The 20613-nt window shown below is 42.7% G+C and overlaps 2 protein-coding genes across 2 annotated transcripts in view; one reads left to right on the forward strand and one right to left on the reverse strand.

The window, feature by feature from the left end:
* Positions 1–20613, reverse strand: part of LOC309700493 (uncharacterized protein) — a 2098293-nt gene that overhangs the window by 827201 nt on the left and 1250479 nt on the right. The gene's annotated exons all lie outside the window — the stretch shown is intronic.
* Positions 1664–18948, forward strand: LOC309697504 (mitogen-activated protein kinase kinase kinase kinase 2-like; the record flags this gene model as incomplete). Its single annotated transcript, XM_082519439.1, has 7 exons — positions 1664–1682; positions 1758–1895; positions 1984–2055; positions 2131–2217; positions 2300–2370; positions 2474–2529; positions 17526–18948. 7 exons carry the CDS (start codon positions 1664–1666, stop codon positions 17611–17613), a joined length of 531 nt encoding a protein of 176 aa, XP_082375565.1. The 3' UTR covers positions 17614–18948.

Raw genomic sequence — 20613 nt, forward strand, 5'->3', positions numbered from 1 at the left:
AAGTGCAAGTCATTAATCGCATCACCCTGAAAAACCTGAGTAAGGAGTGCAGCTCCTGATGAAAGGAGGAGCACTGAAAACCAGGAAATGATGTTTCTGGAACAGTCTGATGACTGAAGCTGGATGTTTGAAGTCTCAGTGAACTGCTTGTCTTTTCCCCACAGCTCCTCCCTCAGCGATGTATATGGCTATATGTTATGAACAATGTGCTGATGTCCGTATCAGGTAACAAACAGCGTGACACAAACGGAGAACATTGTGTCCACTCGATAATATGCTGCTCTAAAAAGGCTCCATCCTGCAGGGAAGTCGTCCCAGCTTTACTCGCACAGCCTGCCAGCTCTGTTTGAACAGAAAGGACATCTGCACAAGAAACACAGCAGCCTGTCGCTCAGCACCAACCGCCTCACTGAGCGGATCAGTCTCAGGTACAACACGCCATCACAGATGCAGGGAAACAGGAGCTGTAGGTGCAGCAGTGTTAATAATGTCATGTATGATGCTACCACTTGATTTTGAGGAAGGAGGATACTGTAAACCCAATTTTGTCTGCTTGTTCTGACCTGGATATTCTCTGTTGGCCACAGAAAGTTTACCATATCTGTAAAGATTCCTGACACTAAAGGTTGTAGGAGGTGCAGTGTAGGTAAGCAATGCCGAGTTACTCTGGTCAGTCTGTTTGTTCACGGAGAACAACTGCAGACACTTAGTCCTGCTCTCTCTGTTTCAGCAAGAAACCCATACACAGATAGTACATATCTGTGCGGGGCTGTCCCATCTGGCCTGGTTTTACTCTTGTGGTATGAGCCTCTTCAAAAGTTCATGCATCTAAAGGTTTGTACAGATATGTCGAACTTGCCACCTGAATAAATGTCTTCCTTTCTAACTCTAACCCTATTTCCACAATGCAAACCAGTCATTAGACCTGGATTACATAAAAGTAGACAGACAGCATATCAAAATCTGAAGCTGAAGAATGTAATTGATTTTTTTTAATAACATATGCATACTTTTTATTCAAGCCCAACAAGATTTTAGAGACTAAATAAAAGAAACGTTGTATAAACGCCGTCCAAAAACACCAACAGCACCTTCTCTGGGTCCAAGCTCGTGTAACTGAATGGTTACCATGTGTTTTCTGTGCTACAGGAACAGTGTTATCAGCACACAGTTCAACGCCAGCATGCACCATTAGATCACATAGCACAGATAATTGACAGTTTTTTTGTGAATGTCTCGCACATTTCATAACGATAATGTATGTACTGTGAGAACAGAGCTCTGTGTTAAGCCTGTCTGCAGTCCTAACACAGTGCTGCTTGGAGAAACACGCCTGTGCCACAACATTATGGAAAAGTGGCATCAGTCCAAAGACGTGCAGTTAGGGGATGGATGGATGGATGGATGGATGGAAGGATGGATGGATGGACGGGTGGATGGATGGATGGACGGGTGGATGGATGGATGGATGGATGGATGGATGGATGGATGGACGGATGGGTGGACGGGTGGATGGACGGGTGGATGGATGGATGGACGGCTGGATGGATGGATGGATGGATGGATGGATGGATGGATGGATGGATGGATGGCATCGGTTTATCTTTAATCTCAAGATTTAATAATCATACAAGAATTCTGTTGTGCTGTTTTTGACGGTTGTATGAACAGGTTCAGCTCAGGTTTAACAAGCATCACTTAACCATCCATGAGAATTTATTTAGTTTTTTTTGTTTTCCTTGGTGACTGTTTCACAGCAACTCGCCATCAGACTCCCAGATTCTCTTCTCAGCTGTGTGTTGGAGTGAGAGACTGTAGTAATGATAAACCACCAACCGGCCAACAGCTCAGGTTTGATATTATAGAGCTGAACGGCGCTCCTGTTCCAGTGCCAGGTAGGACCGTTTCTGCGTGTCTCTGCTGACTTCCTGAAGCTTCAAGCTTCAACTTGTTGCAACAAGCTTCCTTCTTTCCGTGCATCAGGAGATAGTGGAGCACTCAGAGTCGTGCAGGTAACCCAGCTGGACCGAGACACTGTTCTCATCACCTTGGAAAGTAAGTCCCCTCGCATATTGTGAATCCTTCAAATGTCTTTCATGCTCATTCTCAATCTGTGTACTGTTTGGACAGGAACTGTAAAGATCGTGAACCTGCAAGGACTTCCATCCAGACAGCTGCCTGCAGAAATAGTCTTTGACTTCCCCATTGAAACACTAGGTAGAAATAATGATGTGACAAACAAAGTGAATGAGAGCTGATGTGTGTCCTGAAAGCTGAGTGACACCTCCTGTTCTGTCAGTCTGCTTGCAGGATAGTGTGCTGGCGTTCTGGAAGCATGGCCTCAAAGGGAGGAGTTTCCATTCAGATGAGGTGATGAACTAGTAAATTCATCCAACGTTGGCTGAGCTCGTATCATGTGCTTATCATATTTGTTCTAAGTCATTACACATGTGAATTTTCACTTTATGTGCAGGTAACACAAGAAATTACAGATGAGAGTCGTGTGTTCAGAGTTCTGGGAACAAACAGGTATGTTAACTGTATGCTGATGTTAGCAGAGACGGGTCTTCCAGCGGAATCTGCATGAATATTGAAGATACTTATATTGTCTAGACGGAGGAATAATCACACGTGGGGCATCGGCTTTTCACCGGAACAACACTTAGTTTTTATTATTGAACTCTCGCGTGCACTCTGCAGCATAACAGGAAGCATCCTTTCAAAATAAAATCACAACAGATGACAACGAGGGCATACCTATTAACTAGCTCAACACCCCCACTTGCACTCACGTTGTCAGCTTTACATGCATTCCAAAAGAAACAGTTTTTCTTTACTATTTGTTTACACTCCAAACATATATTTCTCAAACTTCAATAACTTCCCCTTTGTTGCTGGCTTTGTCATAACATCGGCCACCATCAGACCTGTCGGACAATACTCCAATATCAAATTTCCAGCATTAACTGTTGATCTCACAAAATGATATTTGATATCGATATGCTTACACCTCTGTCTGTTAACAGGATTCTTTGCCAATGCAATAGTCCCTTGATTGTCCTCAAAAATCTTTGGCGGTCTCTTTTGATGCTCATACATGCTTTGCAACAGTTGTGTCAAGTACAAACATTCTTGTGTTGTTGCTGCCAAAGCTATGTACTCTGCTTCACAAGTTGACAAGGCAACAGTTGGCTGCTTCTTTGTTCGCCATGACACCAAAGTACCTCCTTCATTCAGGCTTACGCAGTAACCTGTAGTACTCCTCCTGTCAGTCACATCCGCAGCCCAGTCTGAGTCACTGTGACCTTGTACTCTCAAATCTTTGTCACTTTTCCTGTAGCACAATGTCTTGTCTTTTGATTGTTTCAGGTACCTTAGAACATGTTTCACAGTAGTCCAATGTTCCACAGCTGGTTCTTTGAAGTGCTGTGACAGCTTACTTACAACAAAACTCAAATCTGGTCGTGTGCAAGAGGTCAAGTAAATAAGGCTACCTACTGCCTCTCTGTACATTCTGACATTGTTCATCTTCTCAGCATCATCATTGTAGTTCAACCTTTGTTCACAAGGAGTTGATCTTGGTTTACAGTCTTGCATTTGAAATCTTTCCAGTATGTTTTCTACATATCTCTCTTGTAACATTTTTACACAATCTTGGGTTTGCTCAAAATCAATACCAAGAAAATGTTTGAGTTTCCCCATATCTTTCATTTTGAATCTTGCAGTTAGCATTTCCTTCACAGTTTTCAAAACCCTTTCATCACTGGCTGCAATAATAATATCTGTAGCTGCCCACTTGGAATTACCACTCGTGACGCAGAGAGCTTCGACTGATGCAACTTTATTCTCTCCTCTTTAAACCACCGACAATATGGCACCGTGAAAACTATAAAGATGCACAAACAAATACCATTAAACATTCAAGTAGAAAGTGCAGAAATGTTCGCATTTTACTATAGAAAATTATTTTGATTAACCCAAATAGTGATATTGACATAAATCAATAGTTTTTAAACTACTTATGTTACAGCATTTAATAAAATGAATTAACAACAACCATTCTGTCTCTTAAATACATAAACAATCATTTGCAATCATTAACCAACCTCTTTCTGCTTCCAAGGGTGCTAATCATGCTGAATCAGCTAGCCAACCTCCTCCATGCGCATCTCTTAGCCAGTCTTTCCACACCACAAACAAATGACATGCATACACAATAAAAAACGAATTCAACCACATTGAGTAAACTTTCAAAGTTATAGCATGTGACAGATAAATAAAACACATAGTTTTGCATGAGTACCCTCAAAAACAAACGCTTTTACTCACTCTGAAGCAACGTGTTTGCGTCGCCTCACCGAGAACAGAACAGGAAGTCTGACACAATAAAAGAGGAAGTGCTAAGGTACTCTTCAAAATAAAAGCGCAAAGTAAAGTGGCTTTGCCGGCATTTACACTCCCACCAAATCCTGATACAATGAACGAACAAATTCACAAAGCAAGTGAATTGTACAGGATTTCTTACACTAATAAATGGATGACTGAATTGAACTATCAGAGTTATACAGGTAGGTATACTTAATGGATTGAGGTAGTGTATAAACATAACTATTATTGTCTTAACATATTTTGTTTTATTTAATTCTCAAGGAGTAGTACTAGTTTTTGGATTGGTCTCTCAATAATTGAAGGTTTAGAAGGGGCATCTTGCTTTCTTTGAGGCTTTCTCTCTCCAACTCGCACTTTAACTCGACGGACTAAGCCATCATGGTCTTGAAAGGTCTCCACAACTCGACCTAGTTGCCAATGGTTTCGTGGGAGATTGTCGTCCTTGATAACAACGATATCATTGACTTTGAGGTTACGCCGAGGTAAGTGCCATTTTTGCCTTGTTGATATGTTGAGCAGATACTCCCTTTTCCAGCGGCCCCAGAACTGTTCAATAAGGTATTGGACTCTTCTCCATCTTTTTGTAGCATACAAATCTTCTTTCATGAACACTCCGGGGGGTGGAAGAGCAACCTTTGTTTTCATCGTGATGAGATGATTCGGCGTTAAAGGTTCCAGTGCATGAGGATCGTTGATTCCGTCAACTGATAATGGGCGACTGTTGACAATAGCCATGGCTTCATATAGCAGCGTTCTGAGGGAGGCATCATCAAGCCGACCTGGGCACTGTGCGAAGGTTGCATTCAACACATTCCTAACCGTTCTTATTTGCCTTTCCCAGACACCTCCTGCATGGCTGGCAGAAGGGGCGTTGAAGACAAATTCGCACTGTTTTTCAGATAAGAAGGTCTCCAATTGCTTGGCGTCGCATTGCTTAAGTGCTTCCTTGAATTCGTTCCTAGCACCAACAAAGTTAGAACCTTGGTCACAGTGTAATTGTTGGACAGCTCCTCTAAGACTGATGAAGCATCTCAATGCATTGATGAAAGAGTCTGTTGACAAATCTTCAAGCATCTCAATATGGACAGCTCTTGAATACAGACACGTGAAAATCAGACCATATCTTTTGTGTTCTTTGCGTGCTGTCTTCACAATGAACGGGCCAAAGCAGTCCATGCCGCTAAATGTGAAGGGTGCTGAGGCTTCAAGACGTTCTTTAGGGAGTTCAGCCATTCGCTGGCTCTCTGTAGGTCGTCGAAGTTTCCTGCAAAGCACACAGGTGTGTATCATTTTGGCCACCAGCTTGCTCCCACCAATGACCCAGAATCCATTTGCTCTAAGCTCCATTTGTGTCTGGCTTCGACCTTGATGGCATGTCTTAGCATGGTAGTGGGACACAATGAGCTTGGTTATATGACTGTTGCTTGGTACGATGAGTGGATGCTTCACTTTGTGGCAAAGAGACGACCACTTTAATCTCCCACCAACGCGCAAGAGTCCATCAGACCAGATGGGGTCAAGACTGAAGAGAGAGCTTGAGTTTGGAAGGTCACCTTTGGCTTGAAACGTTTTTATTTCATGAGGGAAGGCGTGCTGCTGTACGATCTTTATCACTGCTTCAGCAGCCTTCTCACGCTCCTCGATCGTCACATGTTCAGTATGCTTTTGTTGAGATCTCAGTCTTTTGATTCTTGCAACCACCTTTATGAGTTTTGTCCAAGATGAAAACTGATTCAGACGATCGAGAATATCATTGAAGGTACTGACGTCAGTTGCGAGCACCTGAATTGTCTTGACTTCGGGATCACCAACAAGTAACTCAGCTGGAGTGCTAGGTGTTAGACGTAACTCACGTTCCCAGAGAAACTTTGGTCCTTGCAGCCAGTTTGTAGAGTGGATGTCTGAAACATGAAGCCCTCTGGATGCATGATCCGCTGGGTTTTCTGAGGTGTCCACATAATACCATTGATTGGGATTGCTGTTGTCTCTAATGAGTTGAACACGGTTTGCGACAAATATGTGGAACCTGCGAGCGTCATTGTTGATGTAACCAAGTACCACTTGGGAATCGGTCCAGAAGAATTCATCATCAAGTTTCATGTCAAGCTCAGCCTTTAACAGGACGCTTACTTTTGCAGAAACCACCGCTGCTGCGAGTTCAAGCCTCGGGATACTTGTGACCTTTGAGGGTGCCACCCTTGCCTTTCCCATCACAAGGCTGCAATGAACCTCGTCTTTGTCATTTTTATATCTCAGGTAAGAACATGCACCATATCCTAAGCAGCTGGCGTCCGAAAAATGGTGTAGCTCTACTCTGACAATGTTTTGGAAGTCGTGTGGGTGGTAACATCTTGGAATTGAGACCTCCTTCAACTTGAAAAGACCATTTATCCATTTCTCCCACCGTGGCTTCACATCTTCTGGGAGTGGGTCGTCCCATCCAATGCCTCTGTGACAAAGCTCTTGTAGGATAAGTTTTCCACTTAGGCTGAATGGAGCGATAAATCCAAGTGGATCGTAGAGTGAGGCAATGACGGACAAACAACCACGGCGAGTCGAAGACTGATCTTTCAGGCTGATGTTAAAACTGAAGGTGTCGTCCTCTATCGACCACTGAATGCCAAGAGCGCGTTCTGAAGGGGATGGGTCAAACCCACGAGGTTCAATGGTTGCTGCTCTTTCAGAAGGGTCTAAGTTGGAGAGAGCAGCTTCTTCATTTGAGTTGAATTTGTGAAGGCGCAGGCCTCCTTTTCTGCACAACTCTTGTGACTGAATGATCAGTTCTTTGGCTTCCTCAACTGATGAAACGCTGGCTAATCCATCATCAACGTAGAAGTTTTTCTCCACAAAGGCTGATGCTAGAGGATAGTCGGTTTGATGTTGTCGTGCAAGATGCTTTAAACCGAAATTGGCGCATCCTGGAGATGATGCAGCTCCAAACAGATGAACTGCCATTCTGTACTCCTGAGGTTCTTTCTCCAAATCACCTTCTTTCCACCAGAGGAATTTCAGATAGTTTCTGGATTCAGGGGTGACAGCAAATTGATAGAACATTCTTTCAATGTCACAGATTACGGCCACGGCTTCTTTCCGAAATCTGCAAAGCACTCCAACCAGAGGGTTGATAAGATCAGGTCCAGTTAATAGGGTATCATTCAGAGAGACACCATGGGATTTGGCCGAACAATCAAAAACAACTCTTAGTTTGTCCGGCTTCCTGGGGTGATAGATTCCATGATGTGGTAGGTACCACTCGGTCTGCCCCTGAGATGCTGTTGGAGCAGGCTCTGCATCACCCCTGTTGATGGTTTCTTCCATGAATGTTCGGTACTGATCGTAGTATTGTTTGTTGGCCTTTAGTTTTTTCTTGAGACACTGTAGACGTACCGTGGCTAACCTCTTGTTGTTTGGCAGGTTGGGTGGGCTGTTCCCTTTGAAAGGGAGAGGCATTTCGTAATGTCCGTCTTTCCTTTGTGTGATGTGATTACTGAGGAACTGTATGAAATGGACATCTTCTTGGGACACATATTTGTTCTCATAGGTTCTCTCAGCAAAATCTGATTCCAGGGCTTTTAGAACATCTGTCGCTGATGGAACAGGCAACTCTTTTACTGTGAGCCGATGCACAAAGCTTTGGTTTCCTTGTCTGTCTAGGTGGGGGTTTGATGAGCCAATTATACTCCATCCTAGTTCTGACCTTTGTGCGAAGGGTTCATGCTTGTCACCTATGATGACTTCAAGAGGAGCCAGCGCAGATGGACAGTCATATCCAATCAGGAGCCCTACATCACAATCTTGGAGAGGCGGCAACTTTTCCGCCAAGCTTCTGAGATGAGGCCACAGTAATGCTGTTTCCTTTGTTGGGATGTACGACTTGTCCACTGGGATAAAGTCGCGGCTATAAGCCTGTTGTAGTTGGATACAACTCTCAGAGTGGAGTCCTCTAACTTGTAAACCATGAACACTCTTACTCGAGATGACTGTGTCAATAGCCGTCATGGTACTGAGTTTCAGTTTTACTGGTTGGACATCCACATTCAGCTTATCAAGTATGTCCTCCAAGACAAATGTTGAGTCACTTTGTGTGTCTAGCAATGCATAGGTGAGTATTTCTCTCTGTGGTTCTTGTACAGAAGACACAAAGACTGGGACAATACTTGAGGTAGCCGAAACGCGTTGTGTTGATGTATGAGACATGACCTTGTGTGTTTCCTGGTTTACAGGTTCTTCCTTGGGAGTGGAGCTATTTGTTACTGCTTCTGCAGGGTTTCGCTTTCTGTTTTCGTGCAAGCAGGTTGGATGACGACGTTCACAAATGTTGCACGTGTGTCGCCTTTTGCAATCTTTGGTGATATGACCTTTTCTTAAACATCCAAAGCAGAGCCGGTTTTCATGGATGAATGCCCTTTTATCTTCAACACTCTTAGCTGTAAAGATGGGACACTTTGAGATTCCATGAGTTTCACTTTTACAAACAGAACAAGGTGATTTTGGTTTACTAATGTTTGTGTCTTGTTTCTCCTGAGCGGAACTCTTTGGTTGCATGTTTGTGTTGAAGACTTTGGCTCTCTTTGGGATTCGATCATCTACAGGTTTGAAATTCATCAACAGTGGAGAAGCTATCGGGTTGCAAGCTATCCGTGCTTCTCTACTCAGGAAGTCTGTGAAGCATGCAAGATTTGGATAGGTGCCACATTCGTCAAGTTCATCTACAACAATTCGACTCCACTTGCGCACGATCCATTCTGGCAGTTTTTTGAGCAATTTGTGATTTTCTTCACAATCGTTTAGGATAGCTAGTCCTTTGACGTGTGGGATTGCTTCAGAGCATCCTTTGAGGAAATCAGCAAACTCTCGTAGCGCTAGTGGGTCATTTGCACTGATTTTCGGCCATCTCATGAGTTTATCACGAAATGCTTTCTGTATAATGAATGGGTTCCCATATCTGTCCTCTAAGACCTTCCATGCTCCCTTGTATGCATTTTCTGAATCTTGGTAAAAGAAACCTTCTACCGCTTTGCGTGCTTCTCCTGCGAGATAATTTTTCAGATAAAACATCTTCTCGCTTGCTGGAAGGGGTTTTCGGTCAATCAGATTAATGAATGACATTTTCCAATCGGTGAACTGCAAAGGGTCCCCACTGAATGTGGCAGGCTCAGGAACTGGCAAGCGATTCATACTTAATGAGCTAGCGATTGCTTGTGCTAAGCTGACAGACTCCTGGGTCGTTGTCATTTCTGGAATTGCTTGGTGGGGTTGGAATGATGCGGCATTTGGATTCAGCTGAGGTTCAATTTGCCTTCTGTAGCAAGCAGAGCTAATTTTACTATCAATTTCCCCGTTGTGGTTCTCAAACCCTTCAAGGCTGTTGTACGCCTTCACGCGAGCTATTGCTATAGCAACTTCTTTGTCTGCTTGTAACTGCTGTAGTTTTGCTCTTTCTTGTTCCAACTGTTGTTGCATTTCCACCTCTTTTAGTTTAATTTCTGACAACATTTTTGCCTCTTTGAGTTTCCATTCACTTTCTAACTTGTGAAGATGTGCTTGCTGTGCTTGAATTTCTTCCATAGCCTTTGATTGCTCCAGCTTGGCAGCAAGCTCTGCTTCTGCATCTACTCTACTGTTGCGGGTACAGGATGAGCCAGAGTGACGGCTCAATTGCTCTGACAACTCTATAGAGCTTGCAGTTTCTGTTATGCTGTTGCCAAAAACAGACCCATATTCGTTCTTGCTTAACACTTCTCTTACTCTTTCTTTCTCAAGATGGTTATTATATTCCTCATGAACGGTCTTTAGACGGTCACTTATGAGGTTACATACCTCCTTTGTTAGCGTAACACAGGCGTCCATTTTGTTGACAATGTCAGGTGTGGTGTTACTGTTACGCAGGATAGGTTCATACTGTGAACTTACAGCGTCGTGCTTTGCTTCAATGTCTTGCTGCAGTTTATTGAGGTCTTCTGCTGAGCAGAGGGATTTTAGTTTTGTTCTAGTTTCCCTTGCTACGAGCTTCCAAGAGTTATAAGTCTTGTTGAATGATTTTTCACGCTTTCTGATATCGTGCTTTTGCATCTCTAGGCCTTTCTCTGTTAATTTTCTCTCACGTGAGCTAGATTTGCATGGTGCGTTTATAGGGTTGTCTGTTTCTTCTTCTGATGAGCTGGATTCACATGGTGCGTTTGTGGGGTTGTCTGTTTGCTCTTCCGGTAGTGACATTTTGTTTCTGTAGCTGCCTTAAGTCGATTGTAGCTTTGATTGCCTTACTGCTTGACTATACTTTAAAGCTGTAGTTAATCTTTACCACAGAGTAACGCTGTGTCAAACATTTACTGATTATGGACATTCAAAGGTATGTTTAGTGTAAGACAGCAACAACAAATGTTCATAAATTAGCTAATGAGCTTCACCTTTTAAACCTTTTCATAAACAGACATCCTGTGAATTATTATTCCACAAAAAACACATTTCGCTCACCAAGAAACATTAACCAGATTCAGGGATATTATGTGTTGGCAGTCCATGAATTATTTTGGCCTCGTAACATTATTTAAAGAGTTTCTAGTTATGCATTAAGCTTGTGCATGTGTGTAAGCAGTCCCGTGTTTCTTCTTGGTAGTCAATGTCTCTTTCAGTATCTGGAGTCTTGAGTTTTAGTATGCTGTTCTTTCTAACCTTGCGAGTGCAGTTTGTGGATGCGAGTGGAATCAGCTGGCTGGTAACAGGTTGGTAGCTGGATCTCTGATGAAATGGTGTAAGGATCTCTGCAGGGATGGCCGGTCTCTTGCAGTCAAGGAGTTTTCACTGTAGCTGCCCACTTGGAATTACCACTCGTGACGCAGAGAGCTTCGACTGATGCAACTTTATTCTCTCCTCTTTAAACCACCGACAATATGGCACCGTGAAAACTATAAAGATGCACAAACAAATACCATTAAACATTCAAGTAGAAAGTGCAGAAATGTTCGCATTTTACTATAGAAAATTATTTTGATTAACCCAAATAGTGATATTGACATAAATCAATAGTTTTTAAACTACTTATGTTACAGCATTTAATAAAATGAATTAACAACAACCATTCTGTCTCTTAAATACATAAACAATCATTTGCAATCATTAACCAACCTCTTTCTGCTTCCAAGGGTGCTAATCATGCTGAATCAGCTAGCCAACCTCCTCCATGCGCATCTCTTAGCCAGTCTTTCCACACCACAAACAAATGACATGCATACACAATAAAAAACGAATTCAACCACATTGAGTAAACTTTCAAAGTTATAGCATGTGACAGATAAATAAAACACATAGTTTTGCATGAGTACCCTCAAAAACAAACGCTTTTACTCACTCTGAAGCAACGTGTTTGCGTCGCCTCACCGAGAACAGAACAGGAAGTCTGACACAATAAAAGAGGAAGTGCTAAGGTACTCTTCAAAATAAAAGCGCAAAGTAAAGTGGCTTTGCCGGCATTTACAATATCATCAACCCATATGATCATGATCACTTTTTCTTTTCCTGTTTTCCTTGTGTAAACACAATGATCTACAGGACTCTGCATGAAACCGTTCTCTATCAAATAGTCATGTAATGTCCTGTTCCAGTTTTGGCCTGACTGTTTAAGCCCATAAAGTGACTTTTCCAGCTTGTAGACCAGTTTCTCATCTGTTTTTCCTTTTACTTCATAGCCTTCTGGCTGCTCAACATACACTTCAAAATCTATTGGTGCATGCAAGTATGCGGTTTTTACATCCATCTGATGCAAAATCAGGTTTTCTTGTATTGCACACTGCATCAATACTCTTATGCTTGTCAGGTTAGCAGTCGGAGAAAAAGTTTCATCATAGTCTATCCCAAAACACTGGTTGTAACCTTTAGCTACGTACCGTGCTTTATATTTTTCTGATCCATCACCACTGTTTTTCTTCACATATACCCATCTACCCCCCACTGCTTTCTTTCCCTCAGGTAAGATTGTTAGGGTAAAGGTGTTGTTCTCTTTTAAGGATTGCATTTCTTCATCCATAGCTGCTTTCCACTCTCTAGAGTTGGGTGACCTTGCAGCTTCACTGAATGTCACGGGTGAGTTACTTATCAGTCTGTAACAGTAGTCTATGTTAGTCAGCACTTGATCATCAATGTCTTCTCCTGACTCATATTCATTTAGATAATCTGGTTTCTTTCTTGTTCTAGAAGGATACCTTCTGGAGTTTTCAGTCTCATCACTAAGTGGCATCTGACTGTTCACTTCTGGTTGGTTGTCAGTATCTGGTTCCTGTGAACTGGTACTGGGGCTTTCCCTGTTCACGTTTGGTCTCTCCCTCACCTGTATGTCTTCATCCTCAGATGTCGTATCAGTTTGTGTTTGCTTTTCCTCATTGTGTTTGGTTACAAACTTAACCAGCCTAAACCTTTGCACTTTGGCGCTGTCTGGGAAATAAACCTTGTATGCTGGACTGTTTTTATCGTAGCCTACAAAAATCCCTTTTGTACACTTAGAATCCAGCTTACCCTTGTTTTGCTTGTAAGCATAACACTCACACCCAAACTTTCGCATTCTGGATAGATTGGGCTTCCGCCCAGTCAGCAAAAAGTAAGGTGTCTGCCCTGTCCGGTTGTTAAAGCATCTGTTTCTCACGATAGCCGCTGTTTGAACTGCATACGTCCATAATTCCTTTGGTATGGCACTCTCAATAAGCATGCACCTCCCCATATCAAAAAGTGTTCTCCAGCCACGTTCCGCTGTACCATTCTGGTGAGGGGAATATGGGGCTGAAGTTTCATGTCTTATTCCATGTTTGTTTAACAATACCTGGTAACTCTTTGCCATGAACTCTGTGCCGTTGTCTGACCTGATACACTTTACCTTCCCGAGTGGGGCTGTTTCGGCCAAAAAGATTTCAGTTGCTTGCATTGTTTCACTTTTGTTTTTGAGAAAATATACAAATACTGCAACGGAAAAGTCATCGGTAAACAATAATGCATATCTGTGTCCATCTCGTGATTCTGGATCTATCGGCCCTGCTAGATCCGTATGTACCAGCTCGAGAGGTTTCTCAGCTCTCCTGTCAGGGTTTCTATTCCTAGTCTGGACAAATTTTCCCTGAATACACACCTCACAGTTCAAACTTTCTTTGTCAGTTTTCCCTTTGATTTTCATACCTTCAACCACATTTTGTAGCTTCAGAATGTCACTATGATTGCAATGTCCCAAAATTTCATGCCATGTCTGCACATCAAAACAATTATTACACTTATCATCGTACTCACTTACAGTCTCAAGGTAATAAAGTCTGTTGTGCTCATGGATGTGAAACTTTGTACCGTCTCTGTGTTGAAGGACGTTCCTTCCTTTCTTAAAGATGATAGTGGCTCCGTTCGTGGTGGCCGCTCTCACAGAGAAGATATTCTGTGGAAATGAGGGAATGCATAGGGCGTCTTTCAGTGTTGTTTTACACTGTCTCCCTCTGCTGTCAATCAAGCACACCTCTGCATCTCCTCTGCCTTCAGCCACTCCTTTACACCTGGTGCCATCAGCTAATTCCACACAGTGCGTTCCCGGCTGGAAGTCGTCATTAAATTTCTTGAACGCTGTTTTATCATTCAGGATGTGTGATGTTGCGCCAGTATCCACCATTAGGCCTTTGGTCCTGATGTCTTGTGGCTGTTGAGGTGCCGCGTAGTCATCGCTCATCCGGAAGACATAGGTGTCGTCGCTCTCTGTGTTGTCGCCCTCCTCCGAGGCTGTGCGTGCTTCATCATTCCGTTGTCGTCTCCTGCAAGTCGACTCTCGATGGGTGTTGCTCCTACAGTGACCGCACCACTGTCTGTAGCGGCATGCTCTGGCCTTGTGTCCCCGTTGGCCACACTTAAAACAGACTATGTCTGACATGTCTCTCCTGTGGTCATTAGCAGCTGCTGCGGGTCTCACGCTGGGTTGCACTCTCGCCTTCATGATGTTATCCTCTTGTTCCATTAAGCGCATTTTCTCAGTGTCCTCATAGCTGCGGAGTTTCGTTTTAAATTCCGCAAACTTGATTTCTGATTCACTTTGCGTAATGTGAACGGAAAAAGGTTTAAATGTTTCTGGTAAACCTTTTAACACCATCGCTACAAGCAGACCATCACTAAGTGTCTCTCCAGCATTTCTCAGGGCTGTAATAAATGTCTCTGCGCGTATGATGTACTCCGTGACGCTCTCACTGCTTGCTTTCTTCAGAGAAGTCAGTTCGGTATAAAGGCTGATAATTCTTGGTTTACCTTTTCCTGCATAATAGTCTCTTAAAATTTTCAGTGCCTCGCGTCCATCATCGGCAGCTTCTCTCATCACGAGCGATAAACTCTTATCATCCAGGAACTGTATTAACTCTGCATAGGCCTGGGCATTCTTATCTTCGTCGTCCTCATCGTCGTCATCACTTTTCAATATTGTGTCTTTTAGACCTTGTAATCTAAGATGTCCCAAAAATTTTGTCTCCCACAGTTCATAATTCTTCTCATCTCCGTCAAAAACCAACCTTGCCCATCGGCCACTGGGTTCACCAGCACGCTTATTCATGGTGCTAACTTAGCACGCTAGCCCTCACCGAACACGCTGTACTTTGCGACTTTTCTGGTGGTAAACTTTCCCCTGGCGTAGCTTCAATGTTTTCCTGGGCCCATAACCTGTTAGCAGAGACGGGTCTTCCAGCGGAATCTGCATGAATATTGAAGATACTTATATTGTCTAGACGGAGGAATAATCACACGTGGGGCATCGGCTTTTCACCGGAACAACACTTAGTTTTTATTATTGAACTCTCGCGTGCACTCTGCAGCATAACAGGAAGCATCCTTTCAAAATAAAATCACAACAGATGACAACGAGGGCATACCTATTAACTAGCTCAACAGCTGACAAGAGCTATTAATCACTGTGAGAAACTAGTAATCCTAGTACATCAGAAGTAATCAGGATAGTATTTTTCTTGATACTATTGTTAATAGACCTGGAAGTGATTTTCAGAGTAGCATGTGGAAGTAGCATGAATACTGCTAGCATTAATGGTAGCATTAAAGCAGGAGTCACACTAGAGTGTTTGTTCTGTTGGTTACTCAGATCCAAGGATTTAGGAAATGCAGCCTATGTGTTTGCATGCAGCCCTCCAAAGAAAAACAGCCATTAAAGTTACCAACTACCGTCTACCTGACACTTTGTACAGAAAACTACTTTCCTTAGTGCTAATTTTCTTTATTCTAGTGCCAAATCACAACAATAGTCACTTCAAGACACTGTATATTTTAAGAAAAAGGCCCTGCAATTATGGTGCACAAAGGTGAAAAACTCCCTTTTAGCAGGTGAAAACCTGAACCAGGCTGGGGGAGGGGCGGGCATCTGCTGCGATTGGTTGGGGGGGTGAGAGGAGGAAGACGGGACAAAGACAATCTGGGGAAGAGAGCCAGAGAATATTCTCAACTAATGATTGAATGCAGAGAGGTGTTTAAATAGATAGTGAGTGAAAAGGGCGACTGAAGAAGAAACACTTGGTGCATCAGGGGAACCCGCCAGCAGCCTAGACTTAGGCTAACTAAGGGAGGATTCAGGGAAGAAAGGAAAGTTTGAAGCCTAATGTTAAAAGTAGAGAGGGTGTCTGTCTCCCAAACCCAAACTGGAAGCTGGTTCCACAGAAGTGGTGGCTGTAGTTCAGGTGGGGGAGCAGGTCACCTACTCCCCGTCTACATGCCAGATATCCTGCATGAAAGTTGCTCTTCGGTGCATCCGTCAGAGTATGAATGGGTGTGAACGGGTGAATGAGGCAAGCTTTGAGTGCTCAGAGTAGAAAACCACTATATAAGAACCGGTCCATTTACCATTTACCAAGAGGGGCCTGGAAACCGAAGGGTCTGGCTCCCATTTTACTTTTAAATACTTGGAACGAAGTGCTCTAATGGGGTGATATGGTACTATAAGGTCATTAAGATAAGACAGGGGCTGATTATTCAAAACCTTTTATGTGAGGATTTTGAATCTTTTATTCTGGATAAAACAGGGAGCCAATAAATGTTCTGTTTCTAGTCCCTGTCAGGACTCTCGCTGCAGCATGTTGCTCAGAGCAGTCTGGAATTGATTTTTGACTAAATAATTAAAACTAATAATAATATATTACTATATTATATTACTAACAAATCCAGGACACCCCTGTTGATCCAGCAGCTCTTAATGAAGTTTGAAATAAGAATCGTGGTGAGTTCATTAGAAATATTTCACTTTTCTTTTTTAAATCAGTCATTACTGGAATCATCTGAAGTGCAAAAACAGTGGGATTATATATGAGAAGGACGGACTCAAAGACTGTCGTGTATCACATATGTATTACATCGATGTCCAAAATCAATGCATCATTAATGAAACTGAAACAAAAGTACTGAATTTCATGTGGAAGACCAAACCTCAGCATTCAGGAAAGTCTTATACAGGAGCAAAGATAATGGACGTTACCCGGAGTTTTCCACTGTGAAACCAGGAATAACAGCTTAAAAATGTTTCTGTGATCTAAATCATTGTCAGCCTGGCAGGCAAATAGCGTGGACACCAAAGTTTGTGAACGTGAAAACCTGAGAACAAAGACATGTAGGATTTTAAATCGGTACCATAGGTGTGTCTACTGGGAGGCTGAGGCTTAGCGCTGGTGGCTGCCAGTACTAAGTATTATTATACAACCCTTATTTTAGTTGATCTTATCTTCTTTCCTTGTGTTTCAGTTAGTTTTTACTCAAACTGGGTGTAGAAGGAATCCCTGCAAAGGTTTCTTTTTCTTCTGTGTTATGTTTTATGTATTTCTCAGCTCTTTGCTTCCTTTTTTCTACTTTAAACTTGTTTGTATGCTGGTGTGTAAATGTTCACACTTATCATAAAGTTTAAAAAAGTAGTAGGCGTGGTGATGAGCAGGAACAGGAGTAAAACTCCAGTAAGTGTACCAGTACTGTACCAGTGTGTAGCATTAAAGTCAAACTACAGTGGTTGTAGTATCAGTAGAGTAGTGTTAGTACTAGAGGTGGGAGGAGTAGAAGCAGGTGGAGGCACTGGCTTTAGGTTAGTACTGCCTTTCTCTGGTTCTCCTTTACAACTAATCTCCTTCTCATTTGCTGACAATGTGCAGAGCCATCATCCTTCAGAGCACACCGACTGATGACCCGTCAGCACTGAGCAGCCTGTACATCCTGACAGGACACGAAAGCAGCTACTGAGAGAGGACACGGGGCTCATTCGACGGTGTTACCAAAGAAAAGCACAGCCTGTCTGTAACTGTGGGGTGGAAACGATGCTCTGTTTCACTGAGGCTGTGCCAGGAAACGGTTCAATGCTGGGAATGACAAATGTTAGGAAGGTATCCTGCTGACTGTCCAGCCTTCACCTGTACACAAGACACCTGTCAAGGTCCTCGCTGGGGTTATAGTTGATAAAGCTTTCTAGCTTTTCTTGTCTATTCAGCTTACCTGCTTAAATCAGACCTTTCTGTTAAAGCTAATGCAGACTCCACTGATCCGCCCGCTCAGTGTGGACGGGAGAATAACCTGAACATGGCCTCTGGGACATCATCGTACTGATGTTATGAAGCGCTCAGTCAGGTTTTCTTCTTGATCAGACTGAGGGGCAGACTGAGTGTGTTTTGGTGCCTCAACATTCAGTCATATTCTGTAAAGCCATTTTCTGTCTGCATGCTGCACATAACCTCTTTGGACCAGAGTGCTGTGACACCTACACCTTACACCTGCAGGAGCTGCTCGGCCATAGAAAGCTGCTCTGTGAAGTGCACGGCTTTTTTGCCAGTGTTGATTTTATGGGTTTAATGTAATAACTAATTTTTCACATCATCGTCTGAGTCGTAATCCCAACGAGGAAACCTGGAATGTAAAACTTGATGGACGCTCCAGCTGAAGAGTGAAGTGTCAGACTTTTAATGGATCTTTCAAGCATTAGCGTACTTACAATGGCAGAAACAGTGCCACGTCTAAAGCATAGGAGCCATCTTCATCTCATGCTTCCCATTTCATGCAAGTTTCTTCTCATCCTCAGATGGACAGAATTTGGTTTGCTGACTTCATTCAGTCACACCATACTAGAGCATAAAAAGTGGAAATAAACTGGCCAGTAAGAAAGTGTGATGCTTGAAAGTATAGCGTAAGGACAGCAGCAGCACTGCATTTACAGCTGATATGATGACTTCAGCATCTTTAAAGAACTGTGAAGGAATTATCAGTGCTAACACAACCTTAAGCACGTGATGTGACCGTATACACTGCTTACACTTTCAGTATCCTTACTTAAAGAGAACATCTCAGAAAAAAGTACAGTTAGCAAGAAGCTTTGAGAACAAGGCAGTGTTATTGTATGCTAACCACCGTGGTGGTGTAGCTTGTCCTGATAAAAAGTGAATGTGGTCACATTATACTTGTTAACTAAAATGAAAAAATAAAATAATTCCACTACATGGGTAAAGATATTTATGATATTTATGGAAAGGGTACTATAAAAGTAACACTGGCCTTTCCATGAGAGAAACTTGAAGTACAGTATGCATGTTGAGATTAATGTTGTTTAATATGTTTTTGCTACTATGTGAAGATGTGATGTTATTAACAACACAGAATAGACAGAAATAAAGATTTTCATATCTCTTGGAGTTTTATGAAGAGTTTGTTGGGTTGTTCTTCTTTGAATGTGTGGATCGATGCTTCTGCGATTTATATCTTAATCCTTCAATTTGTAAAAAACATTTTGAATTCCGTTTGATAAGATAAATGAAGGTTCTTGCGTTCAAGTGGAGGCTCTAGCAGACTGAGAAAGTAACTGCATAACTGGTCAAAGGAGCTTGTAAAGAAAAGCGTCTGGACTTCTTTAAGTTACTTGAAGACGTTTCACCTCTCATCCGAGAAGCTTCTTCAGTTCTAAGGTCAAATGGTGGAGAGTCCCAGATAACTGCATAACTATGTTATTCCTGCACCCATAGCAGCAAGTAAGTGAAGGCAGTGAGGAGCGCTGATGAGTTCTCAGATCACTCAGTCAGTCTCTGAGCGTCACCTTTATTGTGATCGCGCACTTTAAGCTTTCATGCCTGTATTTTTGCACAATTGTGATAATACTGTATTGAAAAGAAATCTGTGCACAGACGAACATGGGGTGGCTTTGCTCAGGTAGTAGAGGAAGGTGCTTCAATCCCCGTCTGCATGCCAAATATCCCTGGGCAAGATACCAACCCAGAGTTGCTCTCCGAATGTGTGTGAACATTACACAGAAAGTGCTTACAGAGAAAAGTGCTTGCGTACACCTGAATGAGGCAAGTTCTTTAAAGTGCTTTGAGTACTATATAAGAACCAGTCCATTTACATCGCCAAAGCACTCAATACTCTCTTTACGAAGTTCTCTGTAGTTTGTTTCTCCAGCACCATATTTGACCGCGGTCAAGTGAGCCCTCACTTACGACGACACAGTCAAGCCAGCCGCACCTAAAATGTTGTTGCACTATTCTTATGCATATTACGGTACGGGTGCCGACTGGCTTAGAAATGCAGTCTTTTGTGTCCTGACCAGAGATGGGCAGTAACGCGTTACTTGTAATCCGATTACTTTTTTCAAGTAACAAGTAAAGTAAGGGATTACTATTGCAAAAACGATAATTAGATTACCGTTACTTTCCCGTAGGAACGCTGCGTTACTAAAACAGTGATTTTTTTGCGAGAATGTCTCATGACAGTGACGTAAGCAAGTGCAACGTCCGTGACAACAGCTGTGTGCAGATCAACAATGGATAATATATCGAGTGCGGGAGAGAGTATGAGCGTGCAGCGTTTAAAGCGTGGAAGTACTGACCTTACTTTGAGTTTGATTCCATAAAAAGTGACAAAAACATTAGTGTCCGTTGTGCGTGGGAAGAAAACTTCTTTTTACGGCGAAAAAACCCCCTAAACTTCCAAGCAAGCACCGAGTGCGCTACGACGTAATGGGAAAGTCACAGAGAAACTCGCGGATTCTTCAACTGACCGCGGCACACCTGCACCAGGGTAAACCTCCGCCTACCCTACTCCTGCTTTACAGGTGAAAATAGAGCCAAAGGACCGCTAGTCTTTGATTTTATTTATTTTCTGCTGTGTTTTACTTGCATCTATTTGAAAGAGTGAGTGTAAACACAAAAAATATTTTATTTTATGTGCTGGAATGGGCAGAAAATAAGTTTAAATATTAAACAA

The sequence above is a fragment of the Aulonocara stuartgranti genome (genome assembly GCF_965226115.1).
Source record: "Aulonocara stuartgranti genome assembly, chromosome: 3".
Taxonomy (NCBI): domain Eukaryota; kingdom Metazoa; phylum Chordata; class Actinopteri; order Cichliformes; family Cichlidae; genus Aulonocara; species Aulonocara stuartgranti.